Source organism: Teleopsis dalmanni, chromosome 2 (assembly GCF_002237135.1).
Source record: "Teleopsis dalmanni isolate 2A chromosome 2, ASM223713v2, whole genome shotgun sequence".
In the NCBI taxonomy this organism is placed as follows: Eukaryota; Metazoa; Arthropoda; class Insecta; order Diptera; family Diopsidae; genus Teleopsis; species Teleopsis dalmanni.
Genome location: NC_051847.1, coordinates 92,274,752 through 92,288,581, shown reverse-complemented (window position 1 = coordinate 92,288,581; position 13,830 = coordinate 92,274,752). Strand labels below are relative to the sequence as shown.

At 34.5% G+C, this 13,830-nt stretch overlaps 1 protein-coding gene across 3 annotated transcripts in view; it reads right to left on the bottom strand.

Annotated features, from left to right (window-relative positions):
- The window catches only part of LOC119686161 (filamin-C), a 585,474-nt gene that overhangs the window by 554,049 nt on the left and 17,595 nt on the right, over window positions 1–13,830 (bottom strand). For 2 of the 3 annotated variants that reach the window (XM_038100658.1, XM_038100661.1), the window contains exons 3-9: window positions 7,701–8,351; window positions 7,323–7,628; window positions 5,812–6,816; window positions 5,326–5,655; window positions 4,991–5,185; window positions 4,487–4,932; window positions 4,002–4,429 (exon numbers count right to left, since the gene is read on the bottom strand). In XM_038100658.1, the coding sequence (XP_037956586.1) occupies window positions 4,002–4,429; window positions 4,487–4,932; window positions 4,991–5,185; window positions 5,326–5,655; window positions 5,812–6,816; window positions 7,323–7,628; window positions 7,701–8,351 (3,361 nt within the window). The remainder of the gene's footprint in view (window positions 1–4,001; window positions 4,430–4,486; window positions 4,933–4,990; window positions 5,186–5,325; window positions 5,656–5,811; window positions 6,817–7,322; window positions 7,629–7,700; window positions 8,352–13,830) is intronic. The other variant, XM_038100659.1, reaches the window with a different exon arrangement.

Genomic DNA, 13,830 nt, shown 5'->3' with positions numbered 1-13,830 from the left:
GTATTGAAGTTACTCTTCAATGGTTCTTTTGTGTAAATCATTTTATTGTTCTGAGCCGATGTTGTTGTTGTTGTTGTTGTGTTTGTGCAAACGCTTATTTGAGCACAGTTCCGTGTGTGTTTTGTTCACAGTGGAAGCACGACCACAGCATATCGCATTTCTCACCTGTTGCGTTTTGTTGGTGTTTGTGTTTGTGGTTAGGTTGACAGTGGCGGACTCAGTAGGTGGGAGTTAAGTTAGTGAAGTGGAATTATTTCAGTTCATTTATTAGAGAGTAACAAACTATTTTATGAGTTCATTAAATTAGTTAGAGAGAAGAACTAAGAAAAATGACTTCATTGAAGAAAACACAGTTTTACAATGATTGAATTAAATTTACTTTTGGCCTCTAAAAATTATATTAATAAACTATTTTATATATTATTATTTTATATTATTAATAGAAGGTGTATTTGCTATCATTGCAGAGTTTATTTATTGATATCCTCTTTTTACTGGTTTATATATAAATGCAAAACTAAAAACAAGTGAATTTTTAATCATATTTATTGGAGTAAATTTAACATTATTTCCACAACATTTTCTAGAATTAGTTGGAATTATGGTTATCTATATATATATCATATATATTTCTCGAAATTGTAATAATACTTCTCCCTAAAAAAGAAGGCGAATACGAACTTCAAATTGTCGGAGATCGGAATAAAAATTAAAAATAAACTCATAAGTTTTTCATTGTAAAGTTTCACAGACCCCTTTTCAAAAAACTCGAATAAAGAACTATAATGTTGAAAGATATCAAAAGTAGTGAACTATATAACAAAAAATTTTCAATATAATTTTAATTAACTGAATTTTTGTCAACGGTTTAGATGCAGTCTGAAAAAATATTATTATTTCTTTTAGCGTCTTTAGCCCCACATTATATTAGCAAAACATCAACATACGATATTTCTAGGTTCCAAAAAATTAAAAATTACTGATATAGATTGTGCTTCTATATTCGTACATGAATGCTTTAAATTTATGTGATTTATTAATTTAACAAACTGTCTTTTGCTAAAAAACATTTGTTCACTACATTTTTCGAACCTCTCTATTAAATACAATTATTTCTATTAAGTAAAATAGTCACTTGCCCCGTCATATTGGCTTTAAAAACAAATTTAATAGAAAAATAAAGTGGTTTCAAAAAGTAGTCAACTACAACATCAAAATCTGTGTTTGTATTATTTTAATTAATTGAATTTTTGGCTGACCGTACAGTTGTTTCGAGTAGCGGTAAATATCCATAATCGGTGGTCTTAAAAATAATTCTTGTATTTAATTATTCGTAAATAATTTCTCGAGACTACTAGTACTAAGGGTTGGATGCGTGCACTCCACGATTACCACGGGCGAGACAATATATTTTGTATATAAATTATAATATATAATATTTTATCTATATAATATAAAGATCAAGTCTATTTCCAACAAAAAAAGGGATTAGTAGTGAGTAAATTTTCAAAACTAAAACATAATTTTTTAATCTTGTGAGTTCTTGAGCTGATCACACTACTACATTGTGACCGAAAGGTTTTCGGAGGTTCTCATTTAAGATTCGCGCGCTGTATATTTTTCGATATTTTAAGTTTATGTAGTTTGGCAGCACTGTCCTTAATTACTATGCCAAAAATGAGCGCGATCTGTCGGACAGTTCGTTTACGGCAGCTGTTGAAACCAGTTCACCTCAGTAGTGCGTTGCGAAAAAAACAATGGAAAAAAATATTGAACAAAGAGTTTGCATCAAATTTTGTTTTTCGAACGAAATTTCGTGTGCAGAATCGTTGCGAATGCTACAAAAGGCTTATGGGGAATCAGTTTTATCGAAAACTCAAGTTTATGAGTGGTACAAAGCCTTTCAGGACTGTCGTACGACCGTCGAAGACATGCCGCGTTCTGGACGACCTTCGACCTCTACCACCGACGAAAACATTGAAAAGGCAAAGGAAATCGTGTTCAAAAATCCTCATGTGAGTGTTAGAGAGATAGCACGAGAGCTAGGCATCGGTCGTGAGATGGCTCGTTTGATTTTGGTGGACAATTTGTGTATGCGACGTGTCAACGCCCGGCTTGTTCCGATTCACCTCAATTTGTTCAACATTATCAACGATTTTAAGGCCAAACATTCAATAAATACCATCGAACAGCCACCGTATTCACCTGATCTTGCACCGTGTGACTTTTTCCTGTTTCCCAACCTCAAATTACCACTCAGAGGAACGCGTTTTGAATCCATAGAAGACGTAAAACAGAATTCGCAGAGGGAACTCAAAGCCATACCGGAAAGCGCCTATAAAAAATGTTTTGATGATTGGAAGAAACGTTGGCATTTGTGTATCGCTTCTAATGGAGCATATTTTGAAGGAGATAAAATAAATATTGATGAAGATTAAGAATTTTGCGTTTTATTTAAGAGTTTCCGGAAACTTTTCGGTCACAATGTATTTCGGACATCGTTAAATATCCATCACTCAACAATTATTACGTAGCTAGTCGTCCAAGAATTCTTAAGAACTAGAAATAACCACGAATGCAGAGATATTCAAGTATAGATTAATAACACGGTCCTGAACACTAGAAGTTTTCGCGCATAACTGTGAATTATGAAATCAGTCGTAAATGCGCCCTGTTATACGGCTGCACTACTTGGAGTGTGTTTGCACTGGTCACGAAACTCGTCTAAGCCTTTATCAGTAAATCAGTAAATGTTTCGTGATATTATGTGAATCTTCTGTCTTTATACGATAATAAATGCTGAGTTGTTGAATATAACCAGGAAACCAGGTTGAATTTGCTGTTTAAAAACAAGAATAGGAGCTAGCAGTAAAGCGAATCAAGACTGAGGAAGAACGATGACTACAATTTCAAACAAGCGTTGCAGTTAAATTCTTTTTAGAAATAGAAAGAAGATAGACTTAGACTTAAGTCTATTCAAAATAACGTAATCAGTTTATATCATTTAGAAGTGGAAGACTAATCGACAGAAATCCCGGCGTAGACAGGAATTGTAGCAAGGGTGGTTTGAACTAGAAAAGTTTTGTTAGCAATGATTTTACAGTGCATTATTTGTAGATTAAATTTCTTCTTCTCCTTTACATTCCTTTTTATCCTTGGGTACAACACTGATGTTAAGAGTAAGGAAGTAATTATACACTATTCATAAAAAGCTTAGTTGAAAAATAGTTGGAATTGTCTATTATTTAATTAATTGTCTATTATCAAATTAAGTCTATTACTTAATTATTATTTAATTAATTAATTAAGCTTATATTTTTGAATAAATTGATGAATTATTGAATTTTTAACTGAATAAAAATAAAACATGATTTCTAAATCTTCAGCGTCAAACAGTATATAGTACACAGTTTATAAGCTACTGGACAAGGTAATTTGGTTCTTGACTTTGCTAAAAATGTACTGAGAATATTTACATTCACCACAGTGGGCTGTATGTGCTTAATGTGCTTTGCAATGATAATTTGGTTGAATTCAAATTTTTTATAGTTTGATTGATATTTATAAATAATTATAATAAACTATTAATTTATAAAATAGACTTAATAATAAATTATTAGAACTATTGCTCACATACATTTAAAGAAAATATGAATGGATGTAGTGTTGTTGGTAATCCATTTTATTTCACCACAGCCGTTAAAAATATTGGAAGAATGCTAAAGTGTTATTAATTAATTTAATATTAATATTATCATTTTAATAATATTAATAATTTAATTTAATATTTTAAAATAAATTCTTAAAAATTATTTTATTAAAACTTTTTTATGTGATTTCTTCATTTTAAAAATAAACTATAGTTAATGTCAATCAAAAGTCCTTTTCCCTGACATTGCATATTTCTTTTTCCATTATAAAATACACTATAATACTTAGTTTAGTTAATAAATAAATAAAATATTTTCAATTCTACAAAAATCATTGGCGATCTGACTTACCTGGTACAGTTTCCCCATTGAACGTAATTTGTACAGAATGCGTACCCGGTTCGTGAGGGGTGAAGCTCGCAATGAAGCGTTGTCCGCCCAATGAACGCACAGAAGAAGTCACACGTCCTCCGTTAACTAGAATTTCTAAATTGCCCGAACCTGCTTTTGAACCGTCGATCTCAAATTCCACGGGACGTCCAATGGCACCATTCGGTATGTCTTGTACACGTATTGCTTTGGCACCAGTGGCATTGTTGTCTATAGGACGAAAACGCGACAATGAGCTGTAGCCGTATTGACCGCTCAAGCCGCCATTGTCAGTGTGTGTGCGTTCCGTGACCACATGTTGACTCGATTCCTTAACCGTCTTCGTGTAGCCGCCTGACTTATCCGTGTAAGTATTATTCGAATGTGACTTGACGGTAATGGCACTTGGTCTATAACAAATAACATGTTAAGCAATAAATCGGAGTTATTAAGTACGTTGTGCTTACTTATAACGATCGACATCATCGATGCTTCCATGGCGATCACGATCGGAATGGTATTTCTTCTCTTGTAAGGCAAACTTATTATATTGTGTGTTTCGTTGCGTTTCATTGTCGATGTCGGGACGATTATATGACAAATCAGTGTTCAGCTGTGTTTCCGTCATGTTAGCTAAGGACTCCAGTGAGTTATGGGATAGCATGTGCTTCGTTTTGTTGATGACATCCCAACTGTCACGACGCGCTGATGTGGGTTTGATCGAAGAAACTCGCACATTGGACGAATGATCGATGCGTGGCTCTGGTGAAGCTGTACGGCGTATGCGTTCTGTAGTGCCGTAAAGCGATGGACTTGCGCGTACATTGGAATCGGTAACGAAGTTGGAGGAAGACTTGTAGGTTGAAGATTTTTCAATACGTGAAGTTTCGTATTCAGAGCGATTGATGCCATTCTGTGTGAGGAAGAGGAAAGGAGTTAAAAATTCTAAGTGTGGATAGGGGGATTATTACCTTATTGAGTGTAGATACTGGACTGCCAATGCGATGTGTTGCTGTTGTGATGTAAGCATTGTTGGGTGAATAGCGTTGAACAGGCGATGGCGTCATATGCCGTGGGCTTACGCTCAGATTGCGTGTGGCTGTCTCGTATTGGTTCGAGGTTTTTACTGTGAGTGGACTGTGTGTGCGCACTTCGCTTGAACGTATCTATTTCGGAAGGAATCGTTAAGCAATATTAGTCGGTTTTTACTTGTGTTTCGAGGTTATGTTAAAAATTAACAAAATTACATTAAACAACAACAACAATAAAAACATTAAAGGTTATATTAAGTGTAGAATTTAGTTACATTGTGTGTGGGACTAGGAATGGGGCTCAACTTGGCGGTGTACGTTGCGGTTGCTCTCGCCGTTTGCTGCTGATCGTAAAACTCTTCGCGACTCTCGCGTGGTGGTGCCAATTTTAAATTTCTATTCGTGCGTTTCTGGTTGTAAAGTTCATTCTCTTTGTCATAGTAGTAATCGTTTTTGGTGGAAGAAGAGGTTGAAGCTTTAGAGTCACGCCGTGCATTTACCGTGTACAGGTCCGTGGAGTTAATGTACTTTGTGGTTGGACTGTATTGTTCACGTTGTGGTGGTTGTGGCGCCGGAGGTGGTGGAGGGGATGTAGCCAATCGTTCCTAATATAATTTTGTGAGGATACAGTATAGTGTTTGAGGTTAGAAAGAAATTAGTGAGTAGTGTACGTGTACAGGTACAAAAAATATTAGTAACAAAAACAAATTTTACTGTAAAAAAATACAAAATCATGCCTTCACCGTATCTGCGATACTCACTTCACTTTCGCGTTTATAATAACTTGAGCTTGTACGATAGTCGCTCGAATCCAGCTTCGGTGAATACTGCGGTGAATAAGACCTCTGTCGTTCGGGTGTGTTGTGAGAATTAAGCAAATCCCTACGTGACAACGAGGAATTACGGTAGTCATTGTGCCGTGTACTGGTTGTCGATGTGTAATGCATTGAGGGACTTTCTGACCGGTGTTTGTTGTCATGCAAAGGACTGCTGCGCGTCTTGCCCGAACGTCCCTTAGTGCCCACTCGCATGATGAATGGCGAACCTTTCACATCGTAGCCGTTAAAGTACACGTAAACACGATATTTGCCATTTTGTCGTGGCATGAAAGTCACGCGGAATTTGTTTTCCACAATCTTTTCAATTGAGCAAACCAACGAACGCTTGTCGTGTACAATGTCAACGTGCAACTCACCAGTAACGCCGACACCGCGTGCATCTACTTCGAAAGAGTGTGCACGCAGAGCTTGTGCTCCATCGAGACCATGCACACTAACTCCTGTTGCATCGAACACAGCGCATGTAAAGGGACCACCTTGTATGTGCCGTCCTTGATATGTAATGGCAATCTCCCAAATTCCCGCTTCGTCTGGCTTAAATATAGCGCTGTGCCCTTCCTCCACTTTCTTCAGTGGACAATTGTGTGAAATTCCTGTCGGAGAGACTGCAGTGACAAGTATATCTTCCGTCTTTGGTGCACCAGTAGCATTGACGAGCACTTCAACTAGACTGCCAAGTGCACAGGGGGCCATGCCGGGCGCTGCTACTTGTATAAAGCGTGGTAGCACGCGGAAGAAATGTCCACCGAGACTGTCCTCGCCAATTTCGACAACGATTTCATGCATGCCATATTTGTCAGGTATGTAGACACCCTCGCCGTGAGCATTCAGGCGGACTGGCTGTGGATGACCAGTGGGTGGCATAATCACTGCCCTTACTTGGCTCAGGCTGACTTCGCGCGACATCACGTCAATACGAAAATGGGTCTGTGCCGAATTATTATGTATAAAAAAAATTTGAAAATTTAAAGATGTTAAATATTAAAAATATATTTTCGTATTGAAAAAAGAAAACAAAAATATAATTAAATGAAATTAAAAAAAAAACATTAAGAAAATGAAGAAGAGTTAAAATATAAATAAATTAAAAATAAACAAAACAAGTGTAAATAAAAAAGAAAAAAAAAAATTTAAGACGAAAAATGATGAAATGAAAATAAGAAAATAGAATGGAAAATGAGGAAAACAAAATAAAAAAAATAAAGAAGGTAAAATATTAAGTAGAGTATAAAAAAGAAAGAGGAAGAAAAAACATTAAAAATATTTAACAGAAAATAAGGAAAACAAATTATGAAAAATGTTAAAAATAGTGTTTACAGAAGCAAAAGAAAATTTATAATAAAATTAAAAAAGGTAAAATAAAAAAATTTAATCATATTATTCATTTTATTTTAAAAACTTGGTGGAAATATACGTAATTGACGAAATCATACCGGTTCGCCTACTCTTCCGGAATTACTCTCCATATAGACATTAACTAAATCGGACAGCGGTGGCCTTGGTGGTACCCACTGAAGATGCGCTGCATAAGCCATAATACCCAAGTGCTCGACTTCTGGATTCGCCATATCTTTGGCAGTTAGAATGGGCTGCACACCCAGTTTGGCACCAGCTTCCACGGCTTTGCGAATGTTGTTTTCAAAATGAAATGGATCTGTGCTGAGTTTCTCAGGAGCTGGAGCAGGTCCACCTAAACCTTTTATAACTTCACAGAAAACACGTCCATCATTCCAATCGGTCTACATTCAAGAAAAACAAAAACGTGATAAGAATCATTTGTGTTCTTAACATAAAAGCGAATTAAAACTTACAGTGAAATTTTTGACAGGTTCTTTAATTTGAGTGTTAACCCAACGCATTGTGGCATTGTAGCCTGGACCACCAGGTTTCATAAAGTAGGATAAATATGTCATACCAGATAACTCATCCAACCATGGAGAAGCCAAATATTCTGGTTCCAACACTTTTGGCACACCGAATTCGCGTTGTGCAATGTTCATGGCATTCGTGCAGTTTCTGACACTTTGACTAGGATCAAGTGAGCGCCAGTGTGGAAAGAGGCCAGGTTGACAATAGTCCAACAAAGCTGACAAATTAACTCCACTGTTCCAATCGGTAGTTAAATTTGTGATTTTGCAATCAGGTAAGGCAGCTTGTAGCCAAGCCAACATAAGCTTTCGTGGCGGAAATTTACTACGGCCAATTTGGTAGCGCACAATCAGTGACCAAATTAGGCCCAAAATAAGTTTCACATTGCCGTTGACTATGTCCACATTGCCAATGTTGACGAGCTTTATGTGGTCAGCCTCGACAGCGTTTAAGGCAGTTGTCGCATTTTCTAAATAGTGATGTTGATTCGCTGGCCGTCGATTCCATGATGGCTTAAGTGGACGAGTTTGGAGATTCTCCACTAGCGCACATAGGCAAGTGCCATCGCAGAAGTCTGTTGCCCAATCGTGTACCTAAAATGAAGTAGAACAAAATGCAACTTAAGTAAAAGTATATGCAAATTTGTAAATAAAACAAAAGACATGAGTGAGTATGTGAGAATGAATAACTTTGAACACTGACGGGAATGAATGCAGATGACAGACGACGTGAGACTTGGTAAATTTTCAAATAAGAGAGTGAAGATTTTAGAGGCAAATATTGAAATTCACTAACTGACTTAAGTCTAAATTATGTCTTTAAGTTGATGACTTAAGCACAACTTGATTCAGCATTGCGACTTAAGTTACGGCCGAGAAATTGGTCATAATTATAAAGTTTTTATATAAGTTTATATAAGATATAAGATTTATATATATATAAGATTCAGAGATAATGTAATTTTACTCTTTATTAGATAAATTTATATTACAAAACTGCAAAATCTTAACTTGATTGGTATCATGAGAAATTTTAAAAGTATTTATTAAAGTAAATCTTATCGTTGTGGCGGGTCTAAGTTCTCTTTATCTATCCATCTTTTCTGCAATAAAAGTGTTATTTATAGATAATAAAAATTAGCAGAAAGCACTATTTTTAATCTTTAATTAAGGATAATGTCACAAAAAAAAATTACGCCAATTATTGGTCAAAAGGATAAAAGGAAAAGAGAAGAATCTTTTCATTATGCCTAATAAATTTTTCTTGAAAAAAAAAAAACGACTGAAGTTATTTACCTAAAACAGCAAATATACCCTATAATCCACTAAGTAATCATTGCAAGGTAAGGATAATACGAGCGAATTATAAACAAGCCTTAGTGGATTAGTTCAAGAACAACACCGTGGGGAGCATTGGAGTGACTTTTATACAAATTTGATATTTCCTTTTTTACTTAAACAACAAGGTATCGGTTATTTACATTTCACAAAACATGCTGGACAATATAAACTGGATAGGGCAATATCTTTTTAAGTTTATATAACAGTCGATCATGCCAGATTTGATCAAACACTTGTTTAATATATAGAAGTACAAATGTACAGATTTCCTTGTCTTCCATAGAAATATGCATGGTTCTGAAAACTCTTTAAATTTGTTCAATAGTTCCATAAAGAGGTTTTTTTTGAATAGTAGTGAACTACAACAACAAAAATTCTTTTTATATTATTTTAATTAATTGAATTTTTGGCTGATCATGTAGCTGTTTCGAGTTCCATGTTAGTCTCTAAAGCTAAATTTATCTTTAGGTAATAACTTATTCGCAGTAATTATTGATTTCAGTTTAGAGTAAAATACGGTTTTTAAGACTTTGCTTAGAACTGGTAGAAGGCTAAGTAGTCTATACAATGTTACTTCTTCGAAAGGTTTACCAGGTTTTCGTTTTAGCGCTATTACTGGTCCCTTTCATTGCAGCCGAAGGCATCTAATTATCACAAAACAATTAAAGAGCTGTGTTAGGTACATAAAACCGATTTCACTTAACTTATGCAGGACTTTAGTAGACATTAAATTGTATGTCTGCGGCTTTTTGTGATTAAATTTATATATAACTTTCGAATTTCTGCTTTAATGGCCAGAGAAAAGTAAATTTGACCGGGTGTGTTTAAAAATGATGTGATTTCTCCTATATCTCTTTTTTTTTTGATCATGAGGTTCTTCGACCACAAGAAACTTTTGGGCAAGAGTAATTGGTTATTCCATATGTGACATTGTGAACTCATCATTTGCCATTCCTAAGGATGGAATTCGAGGGTCAGATTGCTTTAATTTTTTATTAGTTTGCTTTACTTGTTCTCAGTCCGGAGATATATTCCTTAATCTTAGTGTCCTTTTCATATTGAAGTAGGTCTCCAATTTTTTTATTTTTTTGTAGTCAATATTTTATCCTCAAAGATTCGAATTCAATTAGTCATGTTGGCTGAAATTCTTGCTAAATTTCAGAATAATAATAAACTTTGCATATGTACTTTGGTACATATTAACTTTGTAAAAGATATAATCAATCATATTCTTTCTATATTTATAAACTACTAGAGATAGAGAAATAAAGAGAGTGATAGAGTCTACTAATGTTGTAAATAGTATGAATATTCAGATCTGTATCAGAGTTTTGGGATGAAAACAATAGAAATGTTATATATTCGACAAAATTTGGTTACCATACAAACACTGAGGCGAACATACTGCTGTCATTAGATACAGCATGTCGTCTAGAACGTCGGAAACTTCTTTTAGGATCAAAATCGCAAACAGTCCAATATATTTAGTAAATTAATGCATTAATGCATAGATTACTGCCAAAAAATTTTGTGAACTTTGAAACTAAAAAACTATCTAATATAACATAATATATTTATTGGACTAATCCATAGACTAGCGATCTTTGCGAGCTCTAGTCTTAAACAGTCTACCTAGAATGTATTTAATTGATTAATACTTGGTCCAATTAGTCTTTTTTTTAAGATCTACTTAAAAAAAGCTAATAATAATGAATAATTTTTCGAATGGCAACTTCCCACAGTAGTGTAGTGTTTTAATGGTCAAGTCAATTTCACTCATATGAATTATAATGCACTTCCATACACTGCAATTATAAATCCATTCAAAGTAAACCTTAATTGTACCTAAAAGGCAATATCAATGACGTAAGCGATTTGTTGATTTTATTTACATTTAAAAAGTGAATGCCAATCGCTTTGTCAGCTTACACGCCTTAATCCAACAGCTCGGAACTTTGCATCATCCGCAAACAATTCGATTACAAACAATCCGAAATGAGAAGCTACGAGCTACACCGAGAATGTAAAAGCAAATATAATACCCATTTGTATGGGAATATATACTTCACATACATAAACTAAATACATATAGGTACAAACAATAGATATAATTTTTGTATTTTTAAATAAATTTTTTTCTATCTTTTCATCAAATATTTCAGTTTCACACAAATTGCTTTGGCAAATAGAAATTGAAGTGATGGTCAATAAACACATGAAAGCGCACTTGTTAAATGTAATAAAAAAAAATTCCAAAAAAAATAACAAAAAAATATTATTCGAAAAAAAAATCACATGACTTCACTAGATACTCGTATCTTCTCTGTTAAACTTCAAGTGACCCAGTTTGTTTCCGTTAGTCTTACAATCAAAATGACAGTTGAGATGACTTCACGTTCAACTAATTCTGTTCCAAGGCGTCAAGGCATATGTGCAGCAGTAATTTATGGTGTCATGCCGAGAAGGAAGTATCTACACAAATGCATATGCGATATGAGCCTAGACTCCTTAGCGCAAGTATCTACTTGCATAGACAATTTTAAATATGCTCTGACACCCTGTCAGTGCTACTTCGGAAGATAGGAAAATCAAAAATGACAACGAATTCGGAAGATATCACTTACTTTCACGCAAAATCAAATTATTGCAAAATATTTCCAAATTGATTTTAAATGTTATTTCAAGAAACAAATACGAAAGGACATAAAATAGCTTCTTTAACTGAAATTCTAACAGACAATTGATAGATTTTCTAATCACAATTTTAGTTTATAAATTGCATACATATATATGTGTATATATATGTATGTGAACACAAAAGTATTATTGGACTTAATCGAATTTCTAATACAAATAAGATTAGAGTCATATTGATATGATATGACATGACTACGAAAATGGAGCTCTTTAGAGATGCATTATCAGGACCTGTATATAAGTAAAGTTATTTGAATTCCACAAATGCAAAGATTAAGCTTAAAGTAGCAATGCTTTTGAGCCAGTAACTCAAAAATGAAGTCTCAACAGTTGTAAATCAAAAAAGTTTTAAATTGTAGACATAGATGCAGGCTGCAGCCATGTGCAACCATATATCAATAAATTTTAGATGGTATACTAAAGACTTAGACTACTGAAGATTTGAGTAAGAAACAATGACCATTCCAATAAAACAGCGGCATGATAATGTCCCAAACTTAATTTTGATCAGATAATAGTCTCAGTATGACTCAGTATGACTTTATATTGGAGGTAAGTATCCGCATTCAAAGATAGCAGAGTGTCGATGGGCACAAAGGAGGCTTTCTTGCAGTTTTAACATGTTAACTTCTGTAAGCTGTGAGTGCTAACAATTGATAAAATATGGATCCATTATTTCATATTTGAGGGAAAACAACAAGCCAGAGAATGGGTAGAGCCCGTGGGTAGTGCTCCCAAGCGGCAAAGAACTCAACAATCGATTGGAAAAGTTTTGGCTTCAGTATTTTGGGATTCAAATGGAATAATTTTTATAGACTATTTGGAAAAAGGAAAACTAGTTGGCAATATTGAGTATGCAGACGATGTCTGTGTCTAAAATCATAAAAGTTCTAAGTAAAAAAACAAAATTGATATATTTAGTTCCTGTGCATCCAATGTTGGCCTGCACATAAGCCATAAAAAACCAAAGCTTATTTGAAACGGCCACACTATTAAGGATCCTGCATCCATCAGAAATGGTAATGATGCAATTAAGCACGTAAAATTATTTACATATTTAGGCAGCATTATCATAGATAAAAGTAGCTTTCGGGCAGTTAAACAGTGTGTGGAAATCTAATCAAATAAGCACTCGTGCTAAGCCTCCAATATTTAACTCGATGTGAAAAATGTGGAAAAACTCGGCTTCAGTTTAATCGCGTATCCAGTTTAATCCAGTATTCATTAACAAATGCTTAAGAACAATACTAAAATGTTTGGAAACACATGGAATAAACATAAGGTGCCACTAAAACCAAACGAAGAAAATGGAAGTGGATTGGTCTCACGCTTAGGAAAATAGCATCCTACATAACAAAGCAACCCCCATGCTGGAATTCAAAAGTTGGCTACCGTGCGGGAGCTCCATTTAAGTCATGGTGAAATAGCTTGGATCAGCAGTTTAAACACGCACAGTACTCCAGAAACCAAATTACGAGAGAAGCAGGCAACACAGTAAGATTTAGAGGAATCGTTGGGATCCTATGTGCCACTAGGAGAGGAGGACAGCAAAAAATAAATAAGTAATTCAATAATTAGTATCGTTTGTAAATATTCTTTTGGAACTTAGTCTAACCACTGAATGTCATCTGCAGTATTCTCAATATGTCTTCAGCAAAAATTTCATTAGACCTATAAAAGTTAATGCAATTATTTTCCTCAATAAAATCAGACCTTCCCATTTCAACATTTAGCAAGTACTGTGGAATTGCAATATTAATGAGGTTACTGTCCATCGGTAAGAACGAAAGATCTCTTTAATTATATAAATTGAACGACACGAATTTAGTTTTTATTTTCCTTTTATTTCTTAAGATTTCTTGAGATATATATGGTAGTAAAAGGGCGAAAAATCACTAGAGGGAAATAGAAAGAGAGCATGAGGATATTATCTTATTGTTGTTCTGATCAAATGCTCCTTGCTTTCCTGACTTTGTTTAGAGCGGTAAACGGCACTTGGTCGTCTATGGTGACGAGCAGTTCCGGCCACTCTTGG